The sequence below is a fragment of the Cyprinus carpio genome, chromosome A11 (genome assembly GCF_018340385.1).
Source record: "Cyprinus carpio isolate SPL01 chromosome A11, ASM1834038v1, whole genome shotgun sequence".
Taxonomy (NCBI): Eukaryota; Metazoa; Chordata; class Actinopteri; order Cypriniformes; family Cyprinidae; genus Cyprinus; species Cyprinus carpio.
In genome coordinates, this window is record NC_056582.1 from 11478322 (window position 1) to 11493781 (window position 15460).

The following is a 15460-nucleotide window of genomic DNA, read 5'->3' on the forward strand; positions in this document are numbered from 1 at the left end:
AAAATTCCTAGCAGCCATCATGCCTTCAGTCTTCAATGTCACACGATCCTTCAGAAATCACTCTAATATGCTGATTTGATGCTAAAGAAACAATATTATCAATGTTGAAAACAGTTGTGCTGCTTTATGATTGTGAACGTGGAAAATTATGTTTTTTTTCCAGGGTTCTTTGGGAAAGTTTAAAAGAACAGCATTTATTTGAAATCATTTAAAATAAATGCATTCTTACTGAATTTCAGTATAATTTTATTCATACTTAAAAAAAAAAACCTGACACCCACAATTTTGAACCGCACTCTTTATGTTTATTATTATGAGATTGTCAACTAAATTATGTTTCATTGCGAAAATATGAGTGATGCACTGTACATAAAGTGAATAATAACAAAGATCATTGGAGTATGTTTTACAAAAAAACTATTTAATGCTTTCTACTTTAAAATTTCATGTTTAATTCAATGTGTTAATTCTTGTTTTTTTGTAATTGTGAAATTTACTAGCATTTCAGTGAATTCGAGTGAAAGCAATTGGAGTGAAAATTGTTTCAAATTGCTTTAAACATTAACTGCACACTTTTCTCCTGAACAAGTATTATTTGAGGAATCATTTCTGTAAATAACTCAAATGGTACGGACCAGTAGTCCCAAAATGTTATATTTAAGGTTAGAGGTTTATTCACTGAGCAGATGTGATAGTGATGAAGTTCATGGTCAGCTAAAATGGTTCATCAACACATATGGTCCTCAAGTGTGTGCATGTGTATATTAATGCTATCTTTTTTTCCTGTACTTATGACCATCTTTTTCCACATTTTCCTGTAGAAACCCAAACTGTGTTCATTTGAATGTTTAGTCTTTTTTCCATTATCCGGTGTGTGGAGGCTTAGACTGTTTTGTGGCTGCAGGGCTAAAGGCATGGAGGGCAGGATGGAGGAGTGAATGAAAACATTTTGTTAGCATGTGGGAGGGACGGTCGAGCGAGGTGGGGTTGAGTCTGGATGTTCTGGAGTGCTGCCAGGTGGAGTTGTTGGATAATTGCTTCATTATCTCTGGTTCTCTGTGCATGAGCTCCTTCATCTCATTAGACGGCAGTAAAGCGGCTATACAACGGCCCCACTGCACGCTTCCTTGACAAAGTATGCGCTCTTTAGAACTATTAGCAGCGGTATGAAATTAATCATAGCTTTATTTGTGTTTCTTACATGTGTTACCTTTCAGCAGCAGTGCAATCTAACACTGTCAGTGTTATAATTAGAGGTTTGGAAAAAAATATTACTATATTGTACTGTATCAATATGCTCATAGAAAGACTCGTTTTTACATTAACATTTTTATTTTATTGTATTTTATCACCTGGTCGCTGGTGACTCCCACATCCTGCTTGCATTGGGATGTTGCACAGTGTGTGAATATCTCAGAGTGAGATGGACAGTATAAAGTAGAGATCATTAATCAATGAAGCCTTTCGATTTAAATTTCGTCTATATTGGCTCATAATATTCAGTCCCCTCTCTATGCAAACCAGTGGCCCGCTCAGAGAAGGTCGCTGATTGGTTTTGCACAGTGAAATATAGGCTGCCACTGGATCATCTCCCACTCTGTGCTTTATTTCCATAGCACTTCCTGAACATGTGCATATGGTTTAGGACAGGTGGAGAAGGGGATGTGATATTTTCCAAAGAAGAAAAGATGAAACGCCGAGGCTCTTGTAATGAGGGGAGATTGGATTGAAATGGAGATGATATTATGAAGAACCTATTGTTGTGGTTCTTGGTATTGTAAAGAGGCTGATGATATGTAGCATGAAAGCGTTTAGTCACAGTGAAGTTTAATGAATGATGGAGGAGCCTCCACTGCAGAAAGCTGTCACTACCAGCTTCAAGATTAATTCCCTCACAGTACAAAAGAGTCTGCAGGCACTACAGCATAGAGAAACTGTTTAGTGTAGTTGTATAAACTTCCCCAGATAGGCACTGTAATGATGTTAGATGTGAAAAACAACCATAAGCTTGAAATGCAGAGTGTTTCTGTGATGTGACGCAGGTGATCAGCGCAGTCATGCATTGTGCCTTTGTTTGCATCAGTGCAGGTTGGTTGGCTTGACAGATTGCGAAGCCCCTCAGGGTGTACGCCATTTACAGAGTCTGCACATATGGGCGCTTGATATTTTAAGCATGAACATTTAGGGAAAAAATAAAATTGGGAAGGCTAGGCATTAAAATTGCATGCAGTGCAGTTCATATTCCCTTGGCTACTCAGAGGGTATGTTTTGAATGTTTTTGTATTCTAACCAAATTTGAGTTTTTTCCCCCCTGTTTTTATGGGACAATGATGTGTTGCTATTTTTTTTTCTAAATCTTATCTATTCATTTATTCAAAAATACAATAAAAAAAACGCAGTACATACTTACATAAATACACACCTTCAATGATGTGCATGTCTCCTAAAATATCAGATAACTCAGATTTTTTTATTACAAGGCAAAGTTAGTTTAGTTTTTAAAATGATATGCTGTGTGATTCCCTAAAAACTTAATATTTAGGAGTAATTCATATTGTTTGTAAAACAAAAATGCTTTGAAAAATACACTACCTTTCAGAGGTTTGGGGTCAGTATGATGTTTTGTATGCTTTTGAAAGAAGTCTCTTATGCTTACCATGGCTGCAATAATTTGATAAAAAATGCAGTAAAACAGTAATATTGTGAAATATTTTTACAAATGACAATAACTGTTTTCTATTTGAATATATGTTAAAATATAATTTAAATCTTGTCTACACTCATGTGTTCAGTGTGTAAGGAAAAAAATGGTTGCACTTCATGACATTTTTTTAATGTATTACATGTATTGCAATAATGCATTATCAAATGTATTATTTTTAATTATTAATGTTAATATAAAAGCCTCTCAGTATTTCAAACTACAATTTTAATTTTATTGATTTTTTTTTTTTGGTTATCTTTATTATGGATACTAGTATACATTTTGATAATTAGTTTACAACTTTTTATTTATGTATAACACCCAACAGTATGCATGTAAAAAATGATAAGAGCTACCATATTCAGACACACTTTTGTTACACATTCATGTGCCACTGTTTGAGAGAGGCTTAAGACTAGATTTTATACTGATCTAGGATTTGAAGCTCTCTTTTATAGCTCATGCAATTTGGGTTAACTTTGCTTTTTTAAATCTGTTTTGGGATCATTTTGTTTGTTTATAAAGTCATGTATTTTATTTAATATTATTTTAACCCAACAACACAACACAGGAACCCTGCTGTGATGGGGTATGAATATTGCTTATGCTGTAGTGCTGCGTACAGTGCCACAGTATGCATCGCTCTAGAGGAGTGGATCAGAGCTGCATTTGGGCCACTGTTAGATTAGTGTCTCTAAGACTTGTTTGGGAAGGTGCCTAAGCCTGTGTTTATGATGTTCATGTATGTATGCAATCACTCTATCTCTCTTTCAGTCTCACTGAGTGTAGTTTAATGTAGAAGACTGGGGAAGTTGTGTGCGTGCACTAGTGTTGCTAAATATAGACAGAGGCAGATGTGGTGCGTGGAGGGAGGCCCCGATGTGGATAACATCACCTTGCCTTTCTCTGTCATATGTAACATCCTGCCTGTGACTCAGCATCACCGCTGCAGAAGCTAGGTCATGGCCATCGGCTCAAGGGTCAACGCCAGCCTGAGGATAAGAGAATGACCGGAAAGCAAAAGATGGAGGGAGGAAAAGTCTGGAGGTGGATAGCGAAAGGTTGTGGGAGTGAAACCCCAGCATTAAATAGTAGAAGTGTTAGGTGGAGCCGCAGGGAATGACAACAGTGAAGGAGAAAGAATGTGTTGTATGAATTAGCTGGTATCCATTTGTTCACCACTGTGTTTCACTTACAGGTGATGGTTCATTCTTATTCCTCTATATAAAACCTGAAATGACTTTACTTTTGTGAAACGTCCCCCCTGGGCATCATTTCTAAATAAATGACCTTTAAGAAGGTCTTTTTCTACCATTTACTGATAAACTGTGCTATTATGGCCATTAATGTTTTCCGAATTGTATTACATACATAGAAAAAAAGCAATAGATTGTGAAATGAAACTTTTGACGTTGCCTTGACAATCACTCAACAGATCAGCGTAGCACATACCACCATATGCAAATGTTCATTTATGTTTTATACTAAATACATTTTTTTTCAATGGCATTACAAACAGCTCCTCCCTGGAATCCTAGGTGGATAAAATGGATGGATGGAATTGTTCCTGACACATTATTATACATTATTTCATTTGCAAAATCATCCTTTTCCATTTACAGCCATTCTAAAGCATCTATTTTTATTTGATAATTTTTGTATTATATACAAAAAAAAACATACAGAAATCTCACTGTATTATTGCAATTAATGGCAAAAAGGATGCTTGGAAATACAAACTGATATTTCCTATTGACACAATCTGCAAAAGCTAGAAATAACTGGCTTAGAACCTTTTTTTTTTTTTTTTTTTGTGAATATACTAATGACTATTACTATATGTTCCTCATTGTACTGAATGTGGACACCTTTGTAGCTACAAATTAACTAATAGCTAACTGTAACTAATTATAGCAAAATGGAGTAAATTTAATTTCTAATTCCGTAAATGCCTTAACTGAGTTAAAATTGAGCAAAATGGTATGTATGTTATTCCCAGAAGATAATACATTAACTATCCCTTTTAACACACAAGTCTGGACCATATTCACACATGCCCCCTAGTGACGGTCTTGGAAAGATTTAAGATGGTGTTGGTGGTCTTGGCTCAGCTGGTTGCTGTTTGCTTAGTCCCTTGAGGATCCGTGAGGACGGTACATGCTTTATTTAGTCATTGTGTTGCATCAGCAAAATGAAAAATCATTGCGGCTGAGTGAGACAGGTTGGTAGGGTTCCTTTTAGTATGGCTGGCATGGTGCTCCTGAAGTGTTTGTTGGGCGCGCCCTGCTGCCACGTACATGGCAGGGGGACTGTTGTCCCTGCATGGGGTGAGAGTGAGTTATATCAAAGAGGCTTTAATCAAACCCAGTGGTGCAGGTTGATAGGGTTCCTTGTGAGTAGTGATTATTAGAGGAAAAAGAAAGGGCACTGGATTGGGGAGCAATTTTTTTTTTTCAGCAGTGCAGAGTGTTTTATTGGTTTTTTTTTTTCAGAGGAATGTTAGGAAGTCCAGTAGTCCATTGTGCCATGGTTGGCTGGAAAAAGCCTTTGGGCAGAGAAGGTGCAATATGTGTAGCCTGTCAGTGCCCCAAAGGGTTTAATAGTGTTGTGTAGGTGTGTGTAAGACATCTAGTATCTAGTATATATATATATATAAAAATGGAGAAATTAAAGTATGTAATGTGTCTATATATATTAACTTCTTTTTCTAGTGAGCCTGTGTGTCAAAGTTTGCTTGAAAGTTTGCGTGCTATGAACTATGGTCAGTATTTGGGTTAATGACAATCCCAGATGGACACATTTATTGTAACAAAGACCCTGTAGATGATAAATGCAACCCAGGTCAATCCATCTCCACCTGCTACTGGCTGTCTTATAAATCTCCTTTTGTAATGTCCTGAAAGAGCCAGACTCCATGAAGACTTAAAGCACATGCAAGGTTTGGCCTGATGAGGAAATTTTTAGGCAGACAAACAATGATGCTAAGCTGCTTTAACAGCCGTTCCTATCAAGCATATAATGCAAGCTAGCAGTGTTAATAGGCTGTGCTAATTAATTGTGTTACTTCACATCGGGTGTTCAGAGTCTTAATGCTTCTCTGTTAATCCTATCAGAAAGGTCTGATTTGTTTGGCGATGTGAATGTTTAATTTGGTTGTCTGATGCCTGACGATTGAGTAAGAGAAGGGAACTATTTAAAAAAACAAAAACAAATTGTATTATTAGTCTTACTCAACTGTTGTTGAGTCAAGCTATGTTATAAGGACTGAGGAAATTGAATGCTAATTGAATTAAAAATTAAGGTTAAAAAAAGTCTTACTGTCCCCAAACTTTTGAACAGCAGTGTATATAAAATAAGTGTATAAAATTGTGCTTCTTCCAAAAGGGCAATTGCAAGATTTCTGAGTCGTACTTCTTTGAGATCCACCAAAGAATTTAATGCATTCACATTGACACTCTCACCCATTAAACACTCTGATAACCCAGCAGTCAGACACAAACATAAAGACCCGTGAAGCTACAGCGCCTGTCTGATGCCTGCAGTCAGAGAGGACTAATATAAACGACAGCTCTATCCGATCAACACTGCATGTCTGAGATGAATCATTAGAGGCATATTTTCTGCCCAGAGTGCTGGGAATCAATAAAAGCAATCTGGAATGTGGTAAACAATTTCACTTGCTACTGGACAGAGATGCGGCTGTAAAGTGTCTCTGTCTTTTTTATCCCACATGGTCATTTAAAATCCTCAGGATGAACACTGATAGGCTGTTATTGTCATAAATTCCAGCACAAAGCAGTATGTTCCTCCTCATAAATGAGGGGTTAACGTGACACGGCGACTGTACTTTATATCACTGCTACATTAACACATCAAATGATTCGTATTTTAATTTTTCAATAATACAATAAAACTATTAAATTAAAACTGTTAAATTTCTCCAAAGTTTGGCATGTTTTGACAGTGATTACAGTAACTGCTTTAATATTAAATTCTGTACCTCATTTTCCATCATTTCTTATTTATAATAGATATATATCACACTCAATATTAATCTCTCTTTTGGATGAGTCTGTTGTTTTGAATGTATTTTTAAATGTTATAACGTGTGTAATCTTATTGCTGTTATTTTGCTCATGAATCAAGTATAAAGGCGGGAAAAAATTATGTACGTTAACCATGTTAACTAAACTGTAACCGCACTCTTGGGTGCTGTAGTGGTTTAATTTTTTTCCCTTTTTATTTTCAGTATTCCGAAATGATTTGTTGAGCTCATAATTTACTGTTTGAAAAGGCAGATAATGAACATCGGTTCATATTCATATGTATCGTGTGTACTTGTTACCATTAACCACCAGTAGGGGGCGGCACACTTAAACGTCAAAGCTGGATGAGTGCTGCTCTGACCAGCGTTGCCATGGCGACAAGGCCCAGTGTGATGCAGGCCAGGCGTAATGGAGAGAAACAGAGAGGGCAGTGTAGAGCTGAGAAAGAAACGAGAGCAGAATACCAAGCAGACACATGTCTTCACACAGACTCATGGACACATGGATCTACAGAGCAGCATCACGCTATCTGGCTGTTTTTGTTGCACCGCATTGTAAAATCTTATAAGACTGGATGTTTTTAATGATTACTTGGGTCTGTGTTATGGAATATGGATGTGTGTGTGTTTGTGTGTGTGTATGAAAATATATAATAAATATATATATATATATATATATATATATATATATATATATATATATATATAATATATATATGTAAATATATATATATAAAATATGGATGTGTGTGTGTTTGTGTGTGTGTATGAAAATATATAATAAATGCATAAACATATTAAATTACATGAATATATATTATGTTTAATAGTATGATAGTATTCTTTATTATTATATTATATTATGTTTGTAGTATGTTATATATACATACAGAAATAGAACAAAACAGGTATTTCAGAATATGTCTTTACAAACATTAAAATAAATAGTTAGTTTCCTTATGGTATTATTCTGAAAACTGTATATATAATTGTTTTTTTTTATTCAAATGACTACATATTACACACATTATTTGTTAGTATTTGTGATATACATACAAAAACACAATAATAAATATTAAAAAATGTTATCATAAACATACAAAGTTAGTTTCTTGTCTGATAAAGTCTGACATTTTTTTCCGTTATCTATTTTTGGTCCCTATTTATTAAAATTTGCTACGTGTGCTTTGTTAGGGACAGACCAAACTAACACCAAAGAACCAGCGCTTCTTTTGTCCTCATCTGTAAGGTGCTTTAGATAAAAGTGTCTTCTAGATAATTGAATGTACATGTAAATAATGTAAGTTAAATTGCGCTCCATATGCCTTTAACCCAAAAATTGCATTGGAACATGAATTTACACTGGACCAAAAACGAGTGCCTTTCCTCATTTCAGAAGTCTGCTGCACATCACTGGTTGGATTGTGTGTGTCAGACACTTTCTTTACTTATCTGTCAGGCACCAGTTTTTTTCCCTAAAGCCTTTCTGAACAAAGTTATATATCCTGCTTTTATGCACAGGCAGAGGAAAATGTTCAGAAAGTAGCTTGACTCCAAAGAAATGTGCAAATCTGACAGTTCTTTCATTTTCCATCTCCAAAGCCAAGTGAGTAAAACAAGACTTTTTCCTACAACTTAGGGCTGGCATCAGCTGGCAGTGATGTTTCTGAGTAGTACCAGGTCCTGTATTCACACGCACGCATGCACGCTCGCTCTCTCTTATCTCGCCGTTCTGAATGCCACATGCTTTGTCTGATCCAGTAATCTCTGCTAAACACACTGAGCTTTAGTTTATTCTGATGGGCATTGAAATCCAGCAGGTAATTGATGATACATCCTGGTTACTGAGTCAGTTGTCTTACACGCGTAAATACAGATACACATACATTGGAATTAATCCAGCCTGCTTTGGCTGTTGTGTTAAGTGGGTGCTCGCAGTTGGAAGCTTATCAGTATTTCTGCCAGTTGCAGTTGGTTTGGTAGCAATTTGTTCTCTAATTATCTATTTTAGGAGGGATTTGGGGCTCGGACACCAAATAGTGTCCCCAATACTCATTAATATACACGGACTCAAAAAGTGAAAAAAACCTGTCTATCTGAACCGCCAGTTCTTGGTCTGTTTTTGGAGAGTGGTGGAGTAAAATACAAACTGTTTTAAAAAAATGTATATGAAGTCTCAGTGCTGTTACTTGTTTATCTTCTCACAGCATTATGGACACACTAAGCAAAAAGAAGATAAGATGTGCACCATGGGGCTATTGTAATTTCTGTCTCGAGGGTCTGCATAAATCAGCAGAGAGTCAGCAAAATGAAGCAGAACCGCCGACCTCACAACAGATATCAGCTTTTTGATAGCTGCAAGATGAGTTGGGTGCTTGAAAAACTGATTAGCTTAACAGACATTTAATTTGATTTTGTGGTTCTCTATATGCTGGTATTTAATTTTTTTTCTGTGTGAATAATGAAGTTATTATTGGTTTTAAGTTATGCTGCTCCCCCGTTTGAAAAATATCTTATAATCATATTTTCTTTGCAAAACACTTGTATCCTCAAAAAGGTGCTTTTAGAGCCATTCCTTATACTGCACTAAATCCATTTCCATATTGCTCACGATACACATAATAACATTATATATTGTGTAATCTGCTCGCTGTGTGTAAAAAGTGCAGGGTCTGTGTAAAATGACACCCTAAACATTTTAGTGCACTACATTTTTGTACCCTTTTTTTATTCACTAGAACAAATAATGTGCAGTAATTCAAGGCAGTGTTCCAGAAGCACTGAGCCTCCTTCTTGCTTGAATCATGTTTTTGCTCTTTGGAACACTTTGCTGATCACTAACATTCTCATCAGGCCAAACTGACACATTGATTACTCATTTTACCTCTAATAATACCAGTAAAAGAAAATGCATGCACATTTATGATTCTGAACATGCAGTTCCAGAAAAAAATATTATTTTTTTTTTTTTATAACAAAATGTTATAATAAAAATGAAAAGTTGTAATAAAATAAAGTTATTTAAAATAAAGTTAACCATATAAATATGTGCTTTTATTTCTTATTTTATCTCATATATTTCTCTTAGTTTCTGTTTTAGTTTATTTTTTTTCAATTTAGAAATTTTTAATAATTATCATAAACCAAATTTGTTTTCCTCCCAACTTAGGGCCTAATTAGCTGAGAAATATGTGCCTGATAAATTCGTTTGGTTGTCTATTATTATTTTCAGGTGTCTTTGAATAAAACCTTGGTATATATTTATGATTGATTTTATTTTAGTTTTTACCAACATTTATTGTGCTCCTCTTTCAATTTGAAAACAATTGTTATAAGAATAGCCTATAGATATGGGAATTGTGGAAGACCTGTTTTGTCTTCCACATAATAACTCATTTTGTACTCAACAGCCTCCACATTAGTTGTGAATATTCACACAAACCACAGGCCATCGCAGTATCTTGGAAGTAGTGACATAAAAGCTACTGTAAAAACCCCCAAAATGAGTAAAATTACCAAAAGCTTTGTTTTATAAAGTGTATCCCCTGGCGTCTTTCCACAATCTCTCGGTTTTTACATCTCTCTCTTGGCTTCATCTCTACAGGGCAAGGTCGTAGATCTCATCAGGTTTTTCGTTGGTTGGCCAGGAGTCCATAGTTGCTGTTGAATTGGACTAGTAAGCAGCTAATTGGAATAAAGTGAGTTTGGGATGATGGATGGGGGTGGGTGTGTAGTCTGGCTGCTGTACTGTAGGTTTGAGTAATGACTCACAACCTGTTGCAGGGATTAATTCTCAGTGGCATGCCGCGGCGCTAACGTCAACGCCAGACTGCACACACCAACTCAACAGGAATTTCACACTTGCATATTATTCCCATTTTAGTTCTGAAAAGGCAGTCTAATGGGTTTCACATCGAAGTGTATTTTTAGACTTGGATGTGGCTAGATTAAGAAACGATCCTCCAGAGGTTCAATTAGAAGAGAAAAGCTCTTTTCTGTCCTTCTAGCTTGAACATTGCCTGGCAGAGCTGTTACTTGTTCTACAGCTAATTGTACAGCCTGCTCAACATGGTGGCTGTTACACGAGCTGTATGTTAAATGTACATTTATACCTCAATGTAATGTGTGTAACTAAAGATATCTACTGTGCTTTTGAATCCGTTTTCAGTTAATAGATGAAAAACCTTCATTTAACAATGATTTAAAATGCATAAACGCTTTGGATTTGAAGACCACAATATTATATACAGTTGTGGTCAAAATTTGAATTTCACTTTGCAATATCTGCAAAATATCCATTATTTTACCAAAATAAGAGGGATCATACAAAATGCATGTTATTTTTTATTTAGTACTGACCTGAATAAGATATTGTACATAAAAGATTTTTACATATAGTCCACAAGAGAAAATAATAGTTGAATTTTAAAAATGACCCATTCAAAAGTTTACATAGGCTTGATTTTTAATATTGTGTTGTTACCTGAATGATCCACAGCTGTTCATTAGTCCCTAATTTGTCCTAAACAGCTAAACTACCTGCTGTTCTTCAGAAAAATCCATCAAATTCTTTGATTTTGCACATTCTTTTGCATATTTGAACCCTTTCCAACAATGACTGTATGATTTTGAAATAAATGAGCTGTTCTCAGTGTGGAAAGATGGATCTCCAAATCATATACACAACTGTATATTTAACTTTTGTGAAAAATATTGAAAGCAATTTTTGTTTTTCCAAACGATTCTTTGTGTTTTCCCTAAAATCGAGATGTAACAAAGGTAGCGAAAGATATTTTATTCCGTATTGTGAACTGCATTCAATTGAAACAGATTATTGATAAATGAAAAAATGTAGTTTGGGACTTGGTTCTATTTGTCGGTTATTGATGGAGGCAAATCTGAATGCAAGCTTGTAGTCAATTGTAAGAGAGAGACTAAATGAACAGAAAAGCCTGGCACAAGAGAAGAAGACTGTTGTTTCACTGGACGAGCCACGTTTTGATTAAATATTAGGTCAAAATATAAAAATTAAAAGTAAGCATGTATGGATCATTCACAATAAGATCAATAACATTCATTTAGGACATTGATTTTCCAACTTATGGTGACTTTAAAGATACATGAAGTTTCTGGATTTGTAAACCACAATATTAAATCTATTCCTTTTTTGCTTACAGTATTAAAAAAAATTGTGGTTATTATTATAATTAGTTTGAACACACTGTGATGAGAGTAAAAATGAAGGAGTATTGAATTATTTTGTAGAAAAGCACAAAGACAAGAACCTAAAACTCATCTTCCAAATATAAAAGAAAAATGAAAATAATTTTTAATGTTTCTGCAAAATGGCTATCCGTTTCATTATTGTGAAAAATTGTTGTTGTTTTAGGATACAAAATGGTGATCATGAGCACCCTCAAAGAGCTCTGACTGGTGAAAACTTTACACAACTGACAGTCTATGTTGGTTTATGTCACCCAAGTTTGCATCTGTAGGAGAACTTCAAGGGCAGAGGGCGGCATTTGGGACTTGCAGCACTACGTATTACCATGGCAACCAATTATGTATGTTCATAAAGCTTAAAAATGCAGGTTAACTTGATCAACGACAGACTACAGAGCGAGGGAGAGAGAAACTGATTAACTTATTTGGCTATAATGAGACTATCCATTTAAAAGAATTCTCCAGAAATGCAATATTCCCATTAATCCAGGAAAGGGAAGTCCCTTGAGTCACTGGAAATCGAGAGTTTGTGGGAAGGCAGTTCCGGCGACCGATCTGGCATTGGTGCGGGCACCCAGTGGAACCACATTAACACATAAACAGCTTTTGGCTATTGGCATCTCTTTGAAATGGTGCTGGGTAAGCGATCTGTGTCTTCTAAACAGATGGTGGAGCTGAGGGTGGGAAATGTTTCACATGGCCCACTCTATTGCTTGCACTGGGTTGAGGTGGCAGCCAGGTATCCCCATGAGTGTGAATGGAGGTGTGCTACGATGTGTTAATGTCTTATGGATTACAATTTCACACTCATACTCCACAATTCATGTTTATGAATGGGTTTTATTTGTAACTGTTTACAATTTGAGAAACATAGTTGCCAGACATAGTTGATGCAAACATCCAACAATATAATTGTAAACCATTATAAACATTTAAACAGTAGCGTTCAAAAGGGTTTTAACTGTTTTTGATGGAGGTCTCTACATGCAATATATTCCTGTCATGGCAAAGCTAAATTTTCAGCAGCCATTACTCCAGTCTTTAGTGTCGCATGATCCTTCAGAAATCATTCCGATATTTCTTGATTTGGTGCTCAAGAAATTTTTCTTATTATTAATGTTAAAAACAGTTGTGCTGCTTAATATTTTTGAAACCGTGTTTTTTTTTTCAGGATCCAGAAAGTTAAAAACAAAAGCTTTTATTTTATTACTTTTTTTTGTTTTTACTGTATTTTTTGACAGTATTCCTTGCCGAATTAAATTGGTTTCTTTCAAAAAATATTATTAACCCCAAACTTTTGAAAAGTACTGTATAAATACACTCATTAACATCTCCTATATCCCAAAGCTGTCCACTTCTTCTATTTGTTTAAAAAATGTATTAACTACTATCTGATACCATTAACAAGTTTACAAGTTCATTTTTCTTGAATATAATGCATTAAATACAGGATTCAAATCTGTGTTGTGGGCATTGTTACTGCCAAGCTATAGGAACATCCCAAATCCTCTTCCAACCACAAATATGCTACAATTATATTAGCCATTTCAGCCACTGCTGGCACCATTATCCTTTAGCAGGAACTTTTATCCATTGGTGGTGAAACATTAGTCAGAAGCAAACTACAATAGTACTCTGCTGAGTTTGCGCATGATTCATCATCAATAAGGTGTTTCCTTTTGTTTTGCAGGAAACAAGCTTAATAAAGACCTGAAGCGCTACCTGAGCCAAAGGTTTCAGAAATCCTCAGCTGACTACGAGCTTCAGCAAACCATACGTGACAACCTCTACCGCCATGCTGTGCCTTGTGAGTACCCTTATTGTTTCTATTTTTCTCTAACTTCAGTGTGCGGTCTATTCTCTATACTGTAGTCTGCTGTATGTTGCTCTACTACTTTCTATTGTATTCTTTTACTAAAGTTCATGTGCAGAAGCTGTGTGCACAGCAAAGTGGTGGCTGGACTGTTTGTTCTGTGGAGGTGGGAGGAAGGACAGCATCAATATTCACAGAAATCCTCCTTTCGATTGAGTAGGTGGCAGCCATGTTCTTGGAGAGGTGTGATGAAATAGTGTGTGTTTTTGTATTTGTGTAGAGGAAGAGAGTATGGAACGTGTGCAGTTGAGTGAACGTGCTTGGACTCTACAAGACCGATGTTTTTAGAAGCTCAGATAGATTTTCCCTTGTGTATTTTAAACCAGAAATGCTGTATCAAGATGTGTGTGTGTATAGAGAATTAACTTTTTCATAAATACATACTACCTGTTACACTTAAATGAGTTTTGTTTGATTAGATTAGCAACAGGCTAATACCAAGTCTATTGCACAGGAGACTTGATTTTACACCGATCAGTGTTAATTTCGTTGACGAGACGGTAACGAAATAAAAACTTGTTTTGAATGACGAAAACTATGATGAAAATCTATTGATATTTTCGTCAATTAATAGAAAGGTGACGAAAATGTTAGGAAGGGACGAATTGGGAAGAGATCCACTCAGAACAAATCTCCTGCTTTATTGGGAAGTTAAATGCACACATTTGAGCTGTACTGTTCTATCTGGTGGGACATAAGCTAGCATCACTTGCTGCACGTCTCATAAAACATTAAAAAATGTCAATATCTGGGATAAGAGAAGAGCAGACATATGGATAAAATTGAAAAAGTGTGACAACATGAAAGAGAACTCAATTCAGTCCAGTTTTCTGAGCACACACAGTCAAATCATGGCTATTCACTCGGTTACTTATGTCTTAAGTGAACGTAAACTGCTGGAAGAATATCGGATGTGTGTCAGAATATTGCATCCGTGCATTTGGTTTTAAAGGGGAAGCGGCCTGATTTAGTTGCTGTTGTCTGTGTCATTAATATCAATCAAACAACAAAAGAAAGAGAAAAAAACCCTCACTGCTCTTGACTGAATCACTTTAGTAGCCCTAATAAGGATTCATCTAAAATTAATTTATATTAATAAATATGTCTGCTGGTTCGAGTCTCGGGCTGTTGTAATTTCATTAAAAACAAGACTATGTTCTTGGAAGTCGTGGCCTAGTGGTTAGAGAGTTTGACTCCTAATCCTCTGCATAAATAGCTGGTTAGAGAGTTTGACTCCTAATCCTAAGGGTGTGTGGGTTCGCGTCTCGGGCTGGCAATACTGACTGAGGTGCCCTTGAGCAATGCAGAACTCCTATTTTAAGATGGGTATATACTGTGTCTATATGTCATGTTCACTCCTTAATATCACTTCATTTTAACAGGTAATAGATGTTTTCATCCAGGAATATAGAATGCATGTTTGGAAACATTTTAGAGAAATGCTAATCTACTTTTGATTTAGTCGACTAAAATCTAATAAAACTAAGTAAACTAAAATCAACACAAAACAAAACTCTACCAAAACATCATGAAATTAACATCAATAAAGCTCACTGGATTTTTGATGGCATTTTTCTCAAAAAGACTATGACTAAAAGGAAATCAAAATTTACTG

At 35.6% G+C, this 15460-nt stretch overlaps 1 protein-coding gene across 6 annotated transcripts in view; it reads left to right on the forward strand.

Moving 5' to 3' along the window:
* LOC109108296 (membrane-associated guanylate kinase, WW and PDZ domain-containing protein 1-like) overlaps positions 1–15460 on the forward strand; it is a 124921-nt gene that overhangs the window by 39488 nt on the left and 69973 nt on the right. For all 6 annotated transcript variants that reach the window (XM_042766237.1, XM_042766240.1, XM_042766238.1 and 3 more), the window contains exon 2: positions 13663–13779. In XM_042766237.1, coding sequence (XP_042622171.1) covers positions 13663–13779 — 117 coding nt within the window. The remainder of the gene's footprint in view (positions 1–13662; positions 13780–15460) is intronic.